The following is a 20567-nucleotide window of genomic DNA, read 5'->3' as shown; positions in this document are numbered from 1 at the left end:
ATTATACAACTTATTTACCAGTAAGTAAAAGTAAATGTATACTGGTTTACGAGACGCTAAAATATTGAAATGTTTGCTAAGCTTTCAGCTGTTCAATAGTACGTAATAAAAAGATATAAGAAAAAAGTATTCACAGAAAGGAAGCTTATGTAAAACATTACAGTTCAACTTTTTTTTCGGTTTATCGCCAATTCAGTCATTTTCCTTGAAGCTCAAATGAGAAATTTGATGATCGGGACTTCTAAATTTGAATATCTTATTAATTTGAAGATAACAAATTGATTATTGTTCGTTGACAAGATAAGATTTATTGAAAGCATGAATCGACAAAAACCAACAGTGTATGAACGCCCAAAAATATAAATGAATGTCAAATAAAACTCAAAGAAATACTGAATTATTCAAGATCATTCCTCCATGTAGTTAATATATAGGTAGACATCTGAAAATCAGAGTCCATGTCATTCAGTAAATGCTTATCACAATGACAGCTGAAAAAGTCTCATCTTCTAACAGAACACAATAAATGATCAAGAACCGACGGAAATGTTCAAATAAGTTATGACAAGCGTAAGGAAGTTCACCCCGACAGAAAAGTAAAGGTCACACATCAACAGCAAATTTCACCACATAATTAAAGTGCAACCTAAACAGGTCCTGTAAAGTATTTAATGTTATTTTCTATGTTTCGGTCGTAGTGCCTGCTGGTACGTCACTGAGAGATATTCTCGTCATTGGTCCAGGAATCTCCCACCAATCTCAGTATGACCAACAGTCATCCTTGTTCTCAATTATATAGCATATCAAACTGTTATCACGTATCATCCTTTTCTTCCAACATTGACACATTCACAATGGGAGGGGATTTCTACCGGGATAAACCTAACGGGTGGGAAGTGAGTTAAATCATCGTCCCACACCAGCATCCAATAATGTCTGTACATCTGTACACAAGAACCCCACCCACATTTTCCAGCTGAATTCGACCTAAAACGAATATTAAAAACATTCATCAATCTTGATGTAGATATCCAAGCTATCTTGTTTTCTATAAATTCTATTTATTAATTGGATATGGAGTATCGCATTAAGATAATAGTTTAGTCTAAATATAATACTTACACACATCGACCAACTGGAACAAATTGATACTGATGATCAAAGTGAACAACACGTAGTTGATTGCCGTTCTCTTTGGTTTTGTTGAGTATTTCAAAAGCATAGTTTCTGTAAAAAAAAGTTACCAATACAATACACTGTAATTTAAGAAGTATGAGAGATCTTATTATCAAATATGATAAAACAAAACGCTCTGAGCAAGAATCGATTCAAACTATGTTTGAAATTTAGACATTTAGGTTATTATATAAATAGTATATTTAAAAGGAGAGTGCACATTTCAAGCTGTCAAAGCATAAAAGAAACCAGTATTCTAATTCATAATCAATCACCAAACACACCTATACGAAGAAAAAAAAATATGTTGATGTTCATGTCCATATTTATTTTTTAATTGTGTAACTGCATGATTAATGCAATTGTATATTGTAGAAAGTTCTGAAAGACTCCATTGATCAAACAGCTTCACTTCTTCGTTCATTTTTTTTTAATTTCAAAACTAACTTTAAAATTCATTAAACTTAGGCTTGGTTCAAATAAAAATAAAGTTATATTAATGTGGAAATGCAGTCATGTATTTACACTCAACTTCTTAATCTTAAGTTTTAAAAGTTACATAAAGAGAATAGAAATGAGGGAAACGTCATTAAGGACCCAAAGAATGTGATAGTAACAAATGAATAATAACGTATAAATATTAAATTAAACAAACTTTACACGAATATTTGTAGGACAAAGTTATCACAGAAATACCAGGCATATTGATATTTAAAAACAAATGCTTTAATTCGACCTTTGGACATGTTTTCAATGACTAATGAGAAAGAGGAGTCAATTTTGCTTCAGTCGCCACGAACTTGGTGCAGCCTTTTCAGTAAATCACAATGTCACAATATCTGACGACCTGAAGTACGTTTTTGAAATATTTGATTACTTTTGTTCGCTGTACTTCAAAGAAAGTCTTTTTTCAGTAATTAGCATTTAGCTTTGATATCCTCTCTTGTTAATAAAAGTACATGCAAATTTATTGAATTTTTTCATTTTATACAGAAGGAATTTTAATGCTGCCACTATTAATTTGATAATTTAGGCACCCTTTTTTGTTTTCAGTGAAATTTTACCTTATAAAAATCAATTTATACATATTTGCATGTTAAGAATAATAATGAAAAGGGTTGAAAATACATATCCATAGAAACATGCTGTTCTGAAATTGTCGAATCCGTAACTTTTAACCTTTATTCTGTCAACAGGTTAAGAAAAAAATTTGATACTACTACATATTGAGGAGGTGTAGAATTCAAACAAGAAAGGAAATATTGGACTAAAATAAAATAAATTAATGTCAAAGACTCATTTCTTGGACGAAATATTTCAATATAATTTATATGTATGCAAAACATGTTTCAAAGGAATTATATATCTTTGATATGTCAATAACAATATTTATTTTTCTGTCGTTTTAAGACTTCACATGAGCAGATATGAATTCTTTTCTTGTCTGGCATCTAAAGGTCTTAAAAAAATAAGCCTATTTGAGAGAAACTTGGAAAATATACCAATAGATTAAATAGGTACATGTATAAAGCCTTGTAAACATTCTTGTTTCCAGTAGTAGATTGAAATGCGTTGTTTTGCTTAAAAATTATGATCAAGAGTTTTTGCGTTTTAAAATACAATCATAAATTATGAAATGAATAGATGTAATATGGTAAAATAGCCTTAATTAGGACGTTTTGGGGAATTTGGTTTAATTACTAATCACCCCTTCCTTTTGGACCTGTTACAATAATAACTCAGATGAGGAAATTGTGTGACATTAAAGTACAATGTAAAATAAAGGTGGTGTGAACAAGCATTATCTCATCTCTATCTGTGATCAATGTTGTCTTTTCATGAATTATTTATACTGTGGTTAAGGTCGAACAAATAATATACAAAATTTTTACGATTACTAATTTGATTTTAAATGCGTGAAAACGGAAGTTTTCGGAACACCCATCTTTAATGTAGTCTTGTAACACAGTTACTAGATTTTGGAAATCACTGACCTTATTAGAGTTAGAATGTGTACCTAACAGTTTAGCTAACAATCTAGATGTAGTTTTTTCCGCATTTTGAGACTATGAGTATGTTCCTAATTTGTACATTAGACTGTTATTAGATGTATGTATCTTACAAGTTTACCAATTTTTCAAGTGGATATTACTCGCTTTCTATTTCGACGTCTCGTGTTGTCATATAAATAAATACATTTACATACGAAATCATTCCAATATATTTACAGATACATACAAATTACAAATTCGACATGATTAGGAGAATTGCTTCGAATGTAGTCATAAAATATATATTCCAACTTAGATGACGATAAGAAAAGGACAATTATTTATTGTCATAGAATGATTAGTGATAGAGAAGTCATTCAAAGAGAATATATATTCCTCCTAACCTTAACTTCCTCCTCAGATCTAGCTATCAGTCCTTTCTTGCTAACATTAAAAAGAAACATTACAATCCTAGAATTTTACTTAAAACTTTCGTCTTCGACGTTTATGAAATTGATGCATTGTAAGGTTGAAATCACAAAATTCTTTTGCTAAACTGATGTAATTGTTCAAACAAAAAACGTCAATTAGTTCCAACTCTTTTGAGCTGAAATTCTCAATTTTTTGGTAATGTCAATGATAAGTGAACAAGTTTATTACAAAATATGGAACTTGCAATATCACAAATAGCATATTTGTTAACTAAATTATTGCAGCATCACGAAACACATATTGATTTACTAAATCATTTTTAAGAATATATTCTTTTGAAATGATGAAAATGAGAGATGTTATGCCCTTTTTGTACTTACGTGGGACAACATGACTTGGATTCCCCGTTAAGATTTGTTACTGTGTTTCCTACATAAGATCCCGTGCCATGTGAATGTGAATGTTCTCCCACTGGTTTGACAACAGGCATAAATCGCAGACTCCTCTGAGTATTAAAAAGTCCGGGATACATTTCTAACACTGCTCTGCTTAGTACCCTCGGGTTCAGTCTGTTACAGAGGCACATTCTCTGGAAGGGGTTCATCCTTCTTCTGATGTTGTGAAATGTCTGATGGGTGCCACTGACAGTGAAGTTGACACAGCCAAAATAGCCGAGGAACAGAACGGAATAATTTAAATACTTGGAGTTCATTCTGAGGGAGAAAAAAACATACAAAAAATAATCGTTGGTCTACAGAGGATGAAGATAAACGTGATGAAAAATTGTTTAAAACAGAAAGTTTACCTGATCTGATTGAATGTATTCTATTTTAATGGATTTCAATCAGTAGCAAGAACTGTTAAATCACGATAAAATGGAAACGGGAAGAGAACTTATCACCATTACATCGTAGTTTTGAGTAAACAGATGGCTTAGTCCGCTTATCACATCAAAGTCTGATCGGAGACTATTGATCAGTGATCTTCCGAGTCTCTATTAATCCACACCTTGATGAGAAAAGAGGGCGGACCTAATGTCTGACAGACGGATCATGCATAGTAAAAAGACATTTGTGGCTGTTTTTGTACGACAAATAAATGTCACATAACTATATCAAGTTTATAGGCCCTTAAGGAGCTTACAATTTACAATGAAAAATTGTTTATTTTCATCTTTAATTTTCGACTTTATTTGAAATTTTGTGGTCACGTGGTATTTTAACACGTGCCATGAGAATTTGTGTAATCATTAAAATTATAACCGCTTTCGTAATGAACCTTACAAGTGCAAAAATATCTTCAAAAGCATAAATCAAATTTTTATACAAATGAATGACATCTCCATATTTATTTGTATCCCCAATCATTTAAATTCATTAAAGTTCAAAAATATGTTACATACGTGCATATGTTTCATAAAGTATCCACCTGTTCCTAAATATTTAGTCAAGAGAAGCCAGTTATTTATATACCACAAACTGATTGGGATAATTAATAATATTCTTAATTCTGGTGAGAAATAAATGCAAAGGACATTGTCAAACAATCCATGACAATACATCGCTGTGCAATCTGGAAAATTTCTATGTTCGAAGACTGTTAACGTCACGGAAAATGAACCTTCCTACACTGTGTTGAAGCAATGAAAACTACGTTTTAAATTCAACTAATTGGGAAAAAAATCCCCATTTGAATGACAAGGTTTTCTTTCTCTTTTAAGACAAATGATAATCATTTCTCACCCAGAAGAAACAAATAACTAAAAAATTACTGTACACTTTTTGGGTAAAAAAAAAATGGGGAAACTATGTCTGTGTCATAATTATTTAGCATTTGAATAATAAAATAAGAAATATTTCTTTTTTATATTGTAATTAATTACCTTTTCTGATAAAATTAATCTCTTGTCGCCTTTAGTAAAGTAGAGCACTTTATTATATTTTCAATAGCTGCAATAATATAAGTACCAGTGTACCGTGAAATCACTTATTTTCGTAGGGGTTTAATTTTCGTCGTTTTTAAGGTATGAATATTAACCCATCCATTTATGTCTACCACGAAATATACACACGTGTACATTACTATTCAACAATTCTACATCTACGGGATCAAATCCCATTGAACCCATATTTTTTCCCCAAACCACGAAAATCTGACACCTCAAAAATATGTGATTTTACAGTATATCAATAGTGTCCAGGGTCGACTTTACTTCCATTTCTTTTTCTTTAATATCAATTAGCCGCAATCAAATACATGTTTATTCAAGTGATTTCAAGCACTCTTTGCATATATGAAAAAATCTATGAAGTAAAATCAAAAGGAATTAATGATCACTTAATGATGACATAACTTCATTGTTGTAGAATCTGTGTTTATAGAAAATGTCTAATTTTCTTAGTACTCAAATCAGTAATTACCCTGAAGTCTAAAGTTCCTGTTTTGCAATTTATATACACTTTATATTTTCTATGGTATACATACATGAAAATAAGGAAAAGGAAACAAGTTTTCAGGAAAAACTTAAGACACAGTTCTCTTCCTTGTTATTCCACAATTAATTACCTATGAGGGCATATACAATAATTTGGCAATATTCGTTTACTAGTCTACTTATCATTTTGATCATCAAAACCTGAAAATATAATCACAAAGTTAAAAATGGCTCGTCATTTTATAAGAAAAGTTAAAAACAACAACAATAGAAGGAAACACGTATTTACATTGAAAAAAATCCTTTCTAAATGAAGAACCTCAACAAAGTAGCATGCTACTTAAAACTTTCCACACAATGTAAGGAAAAATATAATATTTAAACTAATGAGGAAGTATTTAGAGGCATGAATATATCGTTTCATTCATTCACTGCATTTCGCAATAATAAATTAATTGTGATTGAAAAATATTGAGATCACTCTAGCTTATACATTAAAAAATGCAAATGTTCTCCATATGTGGGTGAAGATCTGTTACAATTTTTTACACGGAATTGGTGAATCTTTTTCTCAGATCAAACAATGGATGACACAGTATGCGTCAGCTAATAGCCAATATAATACTGCTCATAGCTGAACTCCACTAAATGGAAAATGTCATCTTTGATAACCTGATACAGTAATGATTTAGATACTATGTTTTTACATTAATTACTTACTGCTGACCACATTTAATCATAAACTGGGGTCAATAACATTGGACTTTGCTATAGTTAGAAAATGATTTAATCATAGGGCCATTTATTTCACAGCACTGGCATGTTGCATAGAAGATGCCCACTTTAGACATATGTCTTGTCCATTTACCTGTCTTCCGGTTTGATAACTCATGACTAATAAATGCACAAAATCCTTCCCTCTAGTGGTATTGATAATAATAATAAAAAGACTCTGAATACTTTTTATACCTGATTATTTCTATACTTATGTAAACAATTTGTTTTATAATTTGCCATTTTATTTCGATGAAATAATGTCTTGGTATTATGTTTCATAAGGTGGTTTTCTTCTGTTCAATATCGTTCAAATCGGAGAAACATCTTATAATATAATGATTCTGTATTCCTTTACAGCAAAATTAGTACATTTAAGTCTTAATTAGATCATTAAAACCAGGTGCACGATATGCAGATATGACCATGACATTGCAGGATCTCTTCCGTGTCATTATAATTAATTAACTAACATGTATATGAGGATGAAGTCTCCTTCTTTTTTTTACTTTGTTTAGTTGTTTTTTAAAGTTTGTCTATTTTGCTGTATCTGTGTTGTTTTTGTTTTATTTTCATCCACATTGTCACGATAAACAGCAACAACATATGAAATAAACTAGTTCCTATAACTGAAATAAAAATCGGAATGATCAAGTTCAATATTTGTTTCAAATTGGTCATTACCGGATAATTGAAATGTATCCATCACAGATACCATTTGAATCAGGACATTTTCAAATATCTTTATATATATATATATATCTATATCTATATATATATATATATATATATATATATATATATATATATATACACGAGGGTTGTTAAATATATATAAACAAGTAGGCATTAATAAGTTTGATATAGAGTTGTGAAGAATATAATAAGACCGAAAAACTGTGGCTTACGTAAAATCAAAACAGAATAAAAAGACACGTGCTAAAAACTTTTTGTAGAATGATAGAGAAACTTTTTGTAGAATGATAGAGAATGATAGGAATGTTCAATTATAATTTGTTTTAATTGCAAGAATTAATTAATAACTACTTCTAGTAAACCCTTGTGATTTTTATATCTATATATAATCCGCCACTGTTATATCACAGGTTTATGCAAAACAAATCACATGCTTTCCATTGATCATATAATTTTGTAATCTTATATATATAGATACCAGTAGCTTTCAAGCTATGTAATGAATTTTAATTACATTTTAATATTGAATGTTAATGAACATAAAAGAAATTCAACAAACTTTAATTATTGATCTTAAGATTGAAAAAAAAATTAACTATCTAAATAAAAACTGTAAAAAAAATACCCTAAAATCAACAGACATAAAATAACTTAAGTCAATGTGAATGTAAAAGAAAAAATTAGAAATATTGATACCAAGATTGACTAGATTCGGAAATCTAAAAGAGTAATTATTTGTTTGTTTCTTTGTTTTTTTTACTCTCAAACCATACAATGGTACATGAACACATTTACATATATACAGAGTACAAGGCCAAGTAGGGAAGAGTAGTATAAAATAAAAGATTAGATCTATTACTGAAAAGTGAAAACATTGTCCGGCATTTCTTTCCTTGCACAGCTAAAGCCTTACAAAATATCTACAGTGTAACTATATTTTTATCTGTAGAATTTTTTTTCTAACAAATGCCTCGAATACATAAAGTACAACAAAACAATTAGTTGAAAAAAGCTACCACTCTATGTCTTGAACTCCAGTCAAGCCTAATCGAGGGTCCATTCTATCGACCCTAAATCTATGGCTTACTTTGTCACACATGTTTGAATCAAAAGGAAAATGAATAATATTTACAGTAACAAAATGCACTCGATGCCTAGACAAAAATTAACTAATAAATCTTACTGTGCTCTGTCATCTTCGGTATTGATATTTAATTCATAATAACACAGAAAGCGGGGTTAGGTTCAGTTCCCATGTAAAGAAAAATCAGAATAGAGTGATTATAATAAAAATGATGTATTTGAAGACATTGGAGACAAATCAATCTTAATTTCAAATCCTTCTGTTTCTTTTCGTTTATTTTTTACTTCTTGGATATCCTGTGGAAATCTTAACACCTATACCAAAAAACGCAACATTTGCATTTTGTATATTTTTAGGAAATCATTGATGTAAATTACTCTCGTTTTCCTTAAATAAAATTAGAAACTTCACTTATTGATGGAAAAATATTAGTAAGCAAAAATGTAATATTTTGCATACTTGCATGGCTTTATTGTTGTGGTTAAATTGATGTTCTTTCTCTCTTATGCTTTTGCACCTGTTTGTTCAATTTCCTTCAGTTCCTTATATATATATATATATATATATATATATATATATATATATATATATATATATATATATATATATATATATATATATATATATATATATATAACATGATATGAAATCATTAAATAATAAATATAGAAGCACTGTGATAGGTTTTGGGACTGATCTGTGTAAATCAATTTAATAGGCAAGCTTCACTTCAAAGACATCTTTTACAGGTCTTACTTTGGGATGTAAGTTATTGATATTTAAGGTTCTTAAATAATTTTGCTTTTGTTTTTCGGTGTCTGAAAAAAAACTATGAAATAAAGCCAACAACAAAAAACACAAAAATGAGTCCGTTCAATGTATAAATTATACTGTCTACACAATTCTGTTTAACATATAAGAATTTTACATACCATTTAATAAAAAAGAGACTTTAATTCTACTAATTAATAAATATATAAAATAAAATCCAAAGGTGAAAATACCACTTTAAAGTTTTATTTCATGATTTAACTTATTTAATTCTTATGAAATCTATCTTGATCATGGAAAAAGCGATGTGAACAGCGAGAAAAGAGCGGATTCTGAAAAAAGACTGATATTCACTAAATCGAAGGTAAATATGATTTCAATTGCTTTATCCTTTGGGAAAAATTAACTTTCAATTGTATGATGCGTGATTTTATAAAATTACAAATGACAAAAATAAATGACCTACCTTCGTTTCCTTTTGATTTTAGGTAGTAATAATAAACTGTTTGAATTGTTCTTCTAAAATGCACACAGTTATTCATTGATTTTAAAAATGCTGTACCTGAAATAAAGGCCCATGAATAAAACCAGTTTGACAGATAATTTGACCTTCTGAGGGTCACAACATCTTCCCCATGGGAGGTAAGGGGAAATCCGCTCTCAGCGGAAGTAATTTTCCTCCATTCAACAGCACCTAAATCTTTATGAATATCAAACGTTTTCATGCACTGTCAGAGTGAATTACAAGCTTCACTTTTCTCTAACAACAAGGTGTTGATTCAGAAAGATTATACCTTTGCTTTATGCTTTAGACATGAGACCTCTAGCCAATGACTGATAGAGCTAGCGTCGTATGTTTACCGCAACAGGTCCTAGAAATCAGGACATTTCTTTCTTTGCAAGCTTGTAAAAGCTTATCCAATGACAATGAAAAATTATCCAAAGTATATATTTTAGTAGGTATGAAAACATAGTAGATTTCTGCTTTGTGATAGATATTTCTTTCATGAGCTGAATGATGAACAGAAGACAGAAAATGTACGCTAAAATATTATACACCAAAGCTTGGGTAACTAAAAAAAAGACCTTTATAACAAGCATTCTGAAAGTATTGCATTAGCAATACGAGTCCCCTACCGGCAAGTGTAATCTGGTTCCCGTTAAAAATTGAAAATGCCGTAATTCCGTCAAAAAATATTGAAGCGGGACATAATGCAAGGTAGACTCACATACCAAAAATCCACAGGCACCTGACGTTACTTATTTTTCTTTTAATAAAAAATATATACCCCCTACCTAATAGAATAAACAATGTACACATCGGGCGCCATCTTGAATTTTTCTATTATCGGTTACATCAACTTATATTTTCGTCTGAAACTCCGTGAAATAAATTCCCTGCAACCATATTCTTTCTGTGGTCAATTATTCGAAGACTCAACTTACGGACAGTTTGATATTTAAGCAGCAATACCAGCAAACTTTGGAATATTTTGCTTCTAAATATACCTTGTTTCAGTTAAATAAAATAGAGCATGCCCTGCCGACCGGTCCCACTCGCCGTGTGTTCCTTGTCACGATCGGGGAAAAAGGGGGACAAATCCGTAGACAGTTCAGTGTATAAATAATGGCCCAACAAATAGTATGAAAAAAGTCAGTCAGCATTTGACTCAATGATAGATTTTATGTGCTGACAAGGTCATTGTATCGACCATAAAACTGACAAAATGATGACTTCAAACGAGACTGTTGATATCTTTGTTTCATCAACTTGTTTGTCAATAGCTTGTCTCGTTTTAGAAATTGTTCATACATAGAGCATGCTCTTGCGTATCGAATCAACTGAGAGACATTAACCCCATATGCAGGTGATAAGGGTATATTGCTACATAAGTAAGGGAAGTTAACGATTGAAAAGTTAAAGTCATCACGTTTATCATAAAGCTTTGTTGTAAGTTACCATTAACGTTTTTTTTTTTTGATAAAATATCTAAATATGAAACAGATGTGTCAGACTCTGTACTGTGGTATCTTTTATTTCAAGCTCACTGGGATATATCGAGTCAACATATGAATGGAATGAAATATGTGGAGATAATGAACAGTATTCGAGCTCAAAAGTTCATTAAATATTACAAAATAAGAGCAGTGCAAACATGGACCTCCAAGACATCAAAGGTAGGATCAGGTGCCATGGAGGAGTGAGCATCCCCTGCCGACCGGTCACACTCGCCGTGTGCTCCTTGTCATGACGGGAAATAACGGAAAAATCCGTCGACAATTCAGTGTGTAAATAATGGCCTAACAATTAGTATGAAAAAAGTCAGTCAGTATTTGACTTAATGATAGATTGTATTTACTGACAAGGTCATTGTATCGACCATAGAACTTACGAAATGATGACTTTAAACGAGACTGCTAATATTTTTGTTTCATCAACTTCATCTATCACTTACCTCGTTTTAGAAATTGTTCATACATAGAGCATGCTCTGGCGTATCGAATCAACTGAGAGACATAAACCCCGTATGCAGGTGATTAGGGTATATTGCTGCATAAGTAAAGGAAGTTGACGATTGAAAAGTTAAAGTCATCACGTTTATCATAAAGCTTTGTTGTTAGGTTACCATTAATGTCTTTTTTTGATAAAATATCCAAATATAAAACAGATGTGTCAGACCCTGTGGCATCTTTTATCTCAAGCTCACCGGGATACATCGTGTCGACATAAGATTGTTAATTGAAAATACGTCGTCGATATATCTAAATGTCGAGTTGAAGACCACAGCAAGTGTTTTCTTCTTTTCACGTAAAAGATTTTGAACAAATTCTGCTTCCTATGAATACAAAAATAGGTCAGCTAATAACGGGGTGCAATTGGTACCCATGGGAATACCAATAGATTGTTGGAAAATCTGGTCTCCAAAAACCACATTGATATTGTCAATCAGAAACCAAGTACCTTTTATTGTCAACTTCAGAGTACTTGTTTGTGCAATCAGATTGTTTTTAACAAAGAATTTTGCAAATGACCAATGACGGTAAATAAATTTACGAGTTACATTTTTATTGAAAAAGCAGCTATCAACGATGTCAGAAAGTCTGGACTTTAATTTATTGTGGGGAATAGTTGTATATAAAGTTGAGAAGTCGTAAGTGTTTATGTTGTTGATTTCGGTAAATTTTGTGATTTCAAATGTTCCAAAAGTTCCTTGGAATTTTTAAGTATCCACATCTGATTTACACCACTTCTCGAATATATTGTTGTACAGTACTCTTGAAGTTTCTCCTTCACTACTGTTAATATCTTAGCGAGGAGTAAAGAAAGAGGCTTGGTAGAACATTTATTGGAACCCGCTATGTATCTTTGTTTGTAAGGATTTTTATGAAGTTTTGGAATCCAATATAGACATGTTAATTCAAATTCATTTTGATTGTTGGGAATATTAAAAATATTCAAAACTGAGATATGATTTGGAAGAATTTCCTCCTGAGAAAGGAAGATATGGGTATATAAGTAACTGTTGTTAATTGATATTACGTCGGCGATATATCGAAATGTCGAGTTGAATGCCATAGCAAGCGTTTTCTTTTTCTCAGGTCTGCTAATAACGGGGTAATATTAATATAATATTACCATAATAATGTTGAAATTGTTTAATTACTCAAATTTGTTGAGTTTTTACGTTTTGCTAACTCTTAAAGACCTACATGTATATTCATCGCGTAATCCAATAAAGAGACACAAAGAATGGGACCAAAGGAAAACCAAATATATAAACGGAAAATTCAACGTTTTGTAGTAGAATATGGAATTTATTTCACGAGTAGGACAAGTTTTGATATATTCAAAGCAAGAGGGAAAATAACAAAGAATCCTGTCTCTGTTAAGAGTGAAATAAATTTCATATTCAATTACAAAACCTTGAATATCCTCTGTTTTTTTTTTTCAAATTATTATACTTTTCGTAACATGTTTTCAATTTATACAAACACAAACAAAAGAGATATTTAAAAGTCTTTGCCTGGAACAAAACAAAATCATTTCATATAGAAGTACTACATTGGTGGAATTAGACTTAACAAGTCATTTGTCAATTCACAGCGTTTGGAAAAACTAAATTTTCATATGACAAAGTAATTAACAACGCATGTATAAATATAAACAAATATATTTAACCACAGCTTTAAAAATATTATGTAAAAGTTTTTCAGCCCACGTGTAAAGATTATATTATATAGTACTTTTATATGAAATGCTTTTTGCTCCAGGCAAAGACAGGTATGCACGTTTTCTCGTGAGAGGCTTTCAGACCAAAGGAAGAGATGTTTCAAACAAAACGAAAGAGTACAAAGACTGCTGACCCATATTTAAGATACCTCATCTATCAATGTAAACTTAACTTTGTGTAATTTGAAATATTTAAATCTGATGTCATTAATTACTGTCTGATTAGTAACGATTTTTTGCTGATAAGAAATTTAATAAATGACAATTAATGGAGTATTCAATACTTTTATTGTGTGTTCACTCTCTTTAGAATCAACGTGGATTCGGATCAAGTGATTGTCAAAATTTTCCCCTTGGACAATAATACACTTAAAAAGATAATGTAAAGATCTTTTGCGCTACATAACCCACAGCATTAAATAACACAAAATTATTGGTCTACTATGACCATTACATGCATCTGACTGTTTTACAAGTAGATATCAGTTCTCGATCAATACATGCACAGATCTAGAGGGGGTCGGGGGTCCGGATCCACCCACCCCTCCTGGAATTTGCAGAGTTATTAAAAGTATAGACTGAAGCAAATAAAAAATGACTTTGGAACCCCCTCCCTTAAAAAATGTGGACCCCACCATCACCACCACGAAACAGATTTTTTTTTTTAATTCTGGGAAATGGATTTTACGTTTGTTTGTTTGTTTTTTGGCTTGTCGAGAAATTTTTTTCGGTTTAATAAGTTTTGGGAAAGGAGTTAGTGTGTGTGTGTTTTTTTTTGGGGGGGGGGGGGTGACAAGAAATTTCTGGGATGAAAGTATTTGGACTAGGGTGGACCCCCCTGGAAAAAATTCCTGGATCCCGCCTGCAATATTATAATTAAATAAAATTAACAAATATCTATTTAAATTGATAAAATGTTAATATAATCCTTGAAGGTGTTACATCTGATAAGTATATATTTTCTTATGTGAAATGTTCAGAACCAAACTTGACAAACTTTTGAATATTTCCATATTTATCATAATCATTTAGTGTCCACAAGTCCAGGTTTTTTTTACTATTCAATATATTGCTGGAATAGAAATTCTTAGAAGTTAAACAAATGTATGCGGTTTTTTTTATTTGTGTGTGTGTGAGTGTGTGTGTGTGTAAGGGTGTGTGTGAGAGGGTGTGTGTGTGTGTTATTTTACTAAATGTGTAAGTATTGCCAATCTTTAATTAGAAGGAAAATACACATCTTATATATATTTTAGTATTCTTCTTCTTAAAATCATGTTAAGAATAATATCTGCCAAGTAAATTATATAATTATAAATTAATGTCAGCAATAATATTTCATAAATTCTATGGCCGTTATAATGACCTTGTTAACAAATATAACCTATCATTTGGTCGTATTTTTGCTGCTGTGTTTAATACCAATTGTTATGTCTTTATTTTTGTACTAAATTTGACTACGGAATTGTTCGTTTGCCTGATCAATACAAAGGGCTCACGGCGGGTGTGACCGGTCAAAGGGGATGCTTACTCCTCCTAGGCACCTGATCCCACCTCTGGAATTTGGGGGGGGGGGGCGTGTTTTTTGCCCTGTTCACAGATTTGTATTGCTTGATTTTCTTTTTAGATCGATCACTGTTCGTTATCTTCACCTTTTTCATTGGCACTGATAGATAACCCCTATGTTAAGGACTAATGAAGGATTTTCATTGTATATATCAATATAATGCTTGCTATATAAGTTAAGGAAAAATCCCTATGTCCATAATTTACCATTACAAAAAACAAACCAATTTAATTTGTATTATACCGTAAATGTGCCATAATTTTAATGGTTTATTAATAGCCGTTTCGTCTTAATTTCATGGAGAGTATGTTTCAAAAATACTAAATGATATCGTTAGCATGTTAGTGCGGAGAAAATGTCAAGTTGTGACCAACTCTGAACCAAATCCTGGAATCATAGATCATTAAAGTCAAAACAATGTTTTTGCTATTTCAGCATTTAATGGTTTCTGCAGCTGGCACGTACCAAGCATTAATTAAGACATTTTCTTACTCGGACAGTTTCATTCATACAATAGATTTATTACTTTCATATTGTATTCATAATATATAAGGTGAATACAAAAAGATATTTTTTTGTTAATTTGAACTTGTATTGCATACCTGGTTATTCCATTGTTCTTTGTTTACTTCACATTCGTATTGAAAGAATATGTAATAGACGTCCTATAACTATCAATGACTTTTATGGAGTATATGATATCAAGAATCGTAGTTACATTTGAGAATATTCAATATTTAAGTAATCAGCAAAAATAATTTCTTTATGGGATTGATAGTAAGAGGAATTAATGTGCGTATTAATTCTTTTAGAGAGAGCAGCAATTCAATTAAAGAAATTATTAATTTGTGTTATGGATAAAATGAATTGAAGATATCACTAATCCAGTTGTTGCTTTCTCTCTAAAAGAACACGTATCCATGCATTAATAGTTGTTGTTGTTTGTTTTTTTTAAAACAAAGAATTATGAATACTCTCTAAGAAATGAAATTAGAAAATACCTGGCATTCTTGATGCTATCTTAAAATTTTGATTATTAACTTGGGGAAAATTGTTATGAAATACAGTATATAGAACTTTATAACATTACAGAAATACTTTTATAGATATGTGCAGGAAAATATTGACACACACCTTCATCCCGCTTACATTTTTCTTGAGAATTATTTTCTGTTTTCAATATATGAAAACATATCGCTACCGGAATGTTTGTACATGAAAGTTATGGTTCAAGAACATGAGAATTTTACATTTGAAATCTGAGTAAACATTTAAGGAGGCTAGGGGTCGACAAATTAACCATCAGATATAACTTATTTTTTTTGATATGATATCTTAAGCTGTCAACTATCATTTGGCAAACAAAAATTTCATACATTTTAGTTTTTAAAAAAATTTGATCATTTTTGTATACCGGTATCTTTATATGGAGCTCTTCTTCTAAAGGAGATCAATATAGTCTGAAAATGGCCACAACCACCCAGCCCTCTTAAATCATCAATGTATGATGTGTGTATATATATATATATATATATATATATATATATATATATATATATATATATATATATATATATATATATATATATATATATATATATATATGTGTGTGTGTGTGTGTGTGTGTGTGTATGGGTGTGTGTGTGTGTGTGTAGGTGTGTGTGTGTGTGTGTAGGTGTGTTTGTGTGTGTGTGTGTGGGTCGGTGGGTGGGTATGGGTGTGGGTGTGGGTGTGATTTTTTAACCTCTCAATCCTTAAGCTTTAGGAAATGTTTTGTAGAAATATATAAATTGTATACCAAGAATCTGTCATATTGTAATTTTTGAATTTACCGTGTGTTAGTAAAGAAAAAAATTACAATATGACAACTGATTTTTGTATTTACTACCACCCGGTAAATTCAAAAATTACAATATGACAAATCTCTCAGAAATATACAGTTAAACATTTTACCTTTAAAAGCTACAAAGAAAATTGCAATGGAATTGCTCTGTTACCTTAAACAGTTGTCAAATATCGTCGTTACTCTGTCAAAGTGAATGTCTGAATCAAGAGGCATAATTCTGTAGTCTGAAATGTTGTTAGATGAGTTGTCTTTTTCTTTACTGACTGTTCGCCAATCATAAATTAAACTGTAGCTTGTTTTTCGATTTTATAAACATAGGTTTTATTCGTCTTTAAGAGCAGTTTCTCTTGCTGATCAAATACATGTATAATTTATGTATAATTGTTAGAATAAAATAATGTTCGAAGGAATAGCAGTCAGTGAACATTGGAAGACTAAGCCAAGATGCAAAGTGCTGAAGGAAGATTTCTTACTTCGAATGATGGAGAGGTAGTTCGGACAAATAACCTCTATTTTTTGTGGAATAATATATGATATACATTGTACTACTCATCTGACCAAAAAACTACGTCATGCATGATAGGTGACTCGAACACACGTAAACAATTCAAAACATCTTACCATAAGCTTCATTGGAAAGTGGTATGTGTACGTAGGAGAGCAATCACAGAAAGAAAAAAATGTACATTATAAAAGAATCCATTTTTCAGCTTCAAAATTTATGACAGTTACGAACTATTCGTGAGAAACCTTAGCAGGAATTGTGAAGATAATATCTTATCAACTTCGTTTCACATTTGTATATTACATGTATTTTTAAGACCCTTGACTGGGATTCAAACAAATATCGGTATCTCAACGTCTAATATCCAAAGCTATATCATAATTCTGAATCAGGGTCATATTTTAAAGACAATGGTCAACAATATACATGTATTGAAATAATGACCAGAATAAAACTTGAAACTCATTTGTCCTTCCATAGAAGGTGTACAATGATCTTGAATCAATTAAGGTCATATCTGAAAGGGCAATGAGATATTGAAATACCGTAAGCGTCCAGGCTTCAATATTCAAACCTTTAATTGGAATTCAAACCAACCCAGGTCAGTTTACAAAGCTTTTTTAAGATGTTTCCTTGTTTAAAAAAACGAAAAATTGAAATCATCCATACAAATTGCAGAGGTATTCTCAGCCATCTGGGTAGATATTTAGTAGATGATCTTTGAATGATGACTCGTATAAGAAAGCAGTTACTCTTTTGTTCCCGATTTATGGATGTCTTAAAAATGCAACCCCCACTACCCCCCACCCCCATATATATATATATATATATATATATATATATATATATATATATATATATATATATATATATATATATATATATATATATATATATATATATATATATCGTTTTATTCGGTCACATTTCACAAATATTTAAATATGCAAAACGTTTGGATTAGCAAATTAAATGCAAAATGGATAATGCAATGTTTATATTTCAACCAATTTGAACATCAGGTTCATGACAAGAATGATATCAATAGTTTAATCATAATTTAACAATATAGTGCAATTCATACGAATCTCCTAAAAAAATCTATCTATACATTGATAAGTGTATATAAAGAGCGGACATGATTTTCATGCGACGCAATTTCTACCATGATTTATTTATTCCAATCAATCACCACACGTTAATGTAACATTAGTAAGCAGTAGGTATGATATTTCTTTTTTATTATTTTGGGGTTTTTAAAATTGATAAATACGCTTTCTTTCACCAGAATCGGCATATACTAATTTTCTTAAATTGATTAATAAAGAAGGAAGCTTTTGGAAAACCTCCGCATTTTCAGATAAATTGAGTGAACTAAAACAAAATTTTGAAAATTTCTCAAAGCAGTGTTTCTATATTGTTTGAAGAGTTCTCTTTTAAACTTTTCTATCTATATCATTTTAACCCTGCTTGAGAGTGGGGGTATACAGTGAAGGGAGTCTCCGTCCTTCCGCCCGAAACACTTAGAGATAGCAATCCCAAATATTCACTGAATGCAATTTCATGAAACTTTCACCAGATCTTCATTACGTAAAGTGGCATTGCAGATCTCTTGTTTAACGTTTCGAATGGACACATATTTGGGGTTTTCTACTGGACACTGCTATTCTTTTTTTAGGGTACCCATCTCTTATCCGGTCCACAACCCCTTCTATACTAATAATAAAAATTCAATGAAACTTTCACAGAATCTTCATTACATGCACCGTGTCATTGAGCAGCTCCTATTTTATGTTCAATTTCGGGTTTCCCATAGCAAAAAAAAAAAGGAATTTGCCATTATATTCATATGGGAACGGGGTGGGGGTTATAAATTTGTGAGCTCATTGCTCACAGTATCTCTAGTTATAATGTATTGTTATGGGGTGTCCGTCCTTCCGTACATCCGCGCCATTCTTTAATTCTATAATATTGGGGGTACCCATCTCATATCCTCAACTCCTCCTATTCCAATGAAGAAAATTTATTCAGACTTTCTCAGAATCTTTATTACATGGTGCCATTGTGGTCTTCTATTTTATATTCTGATCAAACAAATATAATGTAGTTTCCCATTGCAAAACATGGCCTTCGCCATTATACTCATACGGGAGCATGGGGTTTCATTTTGTGAGCTCAGTGCTCACATGCATTACCTCTAGTTTCGTTTAAAATCGGTAAAATCTTTAAGACCAAATCATTTACATAAAGAATTATTAAGAAAATCAAAATGAATTTGCAGATTGTCAATTAACGACACGTTTTTGTCTTTGCAGATAAGAACCTCAAGTGTTAAGTACATGTACCAGTATCTTAAAAAGTAAAGTTAAAACCTTTTGTAATGATTTATTACCTTAGGACTAAAATTGAACATTTCTAAAGAGCTCTTCTTCACCATTTTTGCTCTAGCAATAACTTGAGAAAAAATACTGAGGGGAGGAGGTTTAGTTTTCTCTTTCGTTCACACCCCCGTTCCATTTCTGTTCCTTTCGCCGTGGTCTGAAGGGGGCATTTTTCTCTTCTTTTCTTAACCTTGAATGACAGAAAAACCACATATTTAAATATTTAACCACATATTTATTGGCAGTCTGATTAAAACCAGCCGCCCTTCTCCTTTCACTCGTCCTGACGAGTGAAAGGAGAAGGGGGGCTGGTTTTAATCAGACTGTACAAAAGATGAATCCAGATCTGATAGGAATATTCATGTATTTCTGATTAGTTATCGTATCTGACCAAAAAAAAAATCCTCAGACGAAAAGGGGGGCACCATCCGTAGTTCAGGGCCGGGTTTCACAAAACTATCGTAAGATTTGTCCTAAGATAGATCTTACGATTATTTTAAGATGTGACTTATGACAATCATAAGATTTGTCACTGCTGTTTCACAAAACTATCTTAAGTATATAAGAAATCTTAAGACAAGTCTTAGGACAAATTCCATTCTTCAATATCACAGGGAATTTTTTAAATACGCTTGCACGAAGTTTAGTTGTCTTTCTTTAATTTTCTTTGAAATATTGAAAT

The 20567-nt window shown here is 31.2% G+C and overlaps 1 protein-coding gene across 1 annotated transcript; it reads right to left on the bottom strand.

Annotated features, from left to right (window-relative positions):
* LOC133183502 (uncharacterized) lies at positions 1–4525 on the bottom strand. Its single transcript, XM_061318452.1, has 4 exons — positions 4405–4525; positions 3980–4312; positions 1123–1227; positions 1–987 (listed from the first exon to the last, which is right to left on the bottom strand). Exons 2-4 carry the CDS (start codon positions 4309–4311, stop codon positions 822–824), a joined length of 603 nt encoding a protein of 200 aa, XP_061174436.1. The 5' UTR covers position 4312; positions 4405–4525; the 3' UTR covers positions 1–821.
* Between the last annotated feature and the right edge of the window lie 16042 nt (positions 4526–20567).

The sequence above is a fragment of the Saccostrea echinata genome, unplaced genomic scaffold (genome assembly GCF_033153115.1).
Source record: "Saccostrea echinata isolate AGI-Se365-2 ecotype Australia unplaced genomic scaffold, CSIRO_AGI_Sech_v1 ptg000009l, whole genome shotgun sequence".
NCBI classification, from domain to species: Eukaryota; Metazoa; Mollusca; class Bivalvia; order Ostreida; family Ostreidae; genus Saccostrea; species Saccostrea echinata.
The sequence above is the reverse complement of the archived record's forward strand: the minus strand, read 5'-3'. Positions and strand labels throughout refer to the sequence as shown.

What these genes read in the sequence shown, in the direction of transcription:
- LOC133183502 (XM_061318452.1), bottom strand. Translation starts at nt 4,311, where the DNA reads ATGAACTCCAAGTATTTAAATTATTCCGTTCTGTTCCTCGGCTATTTT. An exon ending in TCCAAGTCATGTTGTCCCAC is followed by an intron (nt 1,228 to 3,979) that starts GTAAGTACAAAA and finishes TTTTTTTTACAG; the next exon opens with AAACTATGCTTTTGAAATAC. An exon ending in GTTCCAGTTGGTCGATGTGT is followed by an intron (nt 988 to 1,122) that starts GTAAGTATTATA and finishes TATTCGTTTTAG; the next exon opens with GTCGAATTCAGCTGGAAAAT.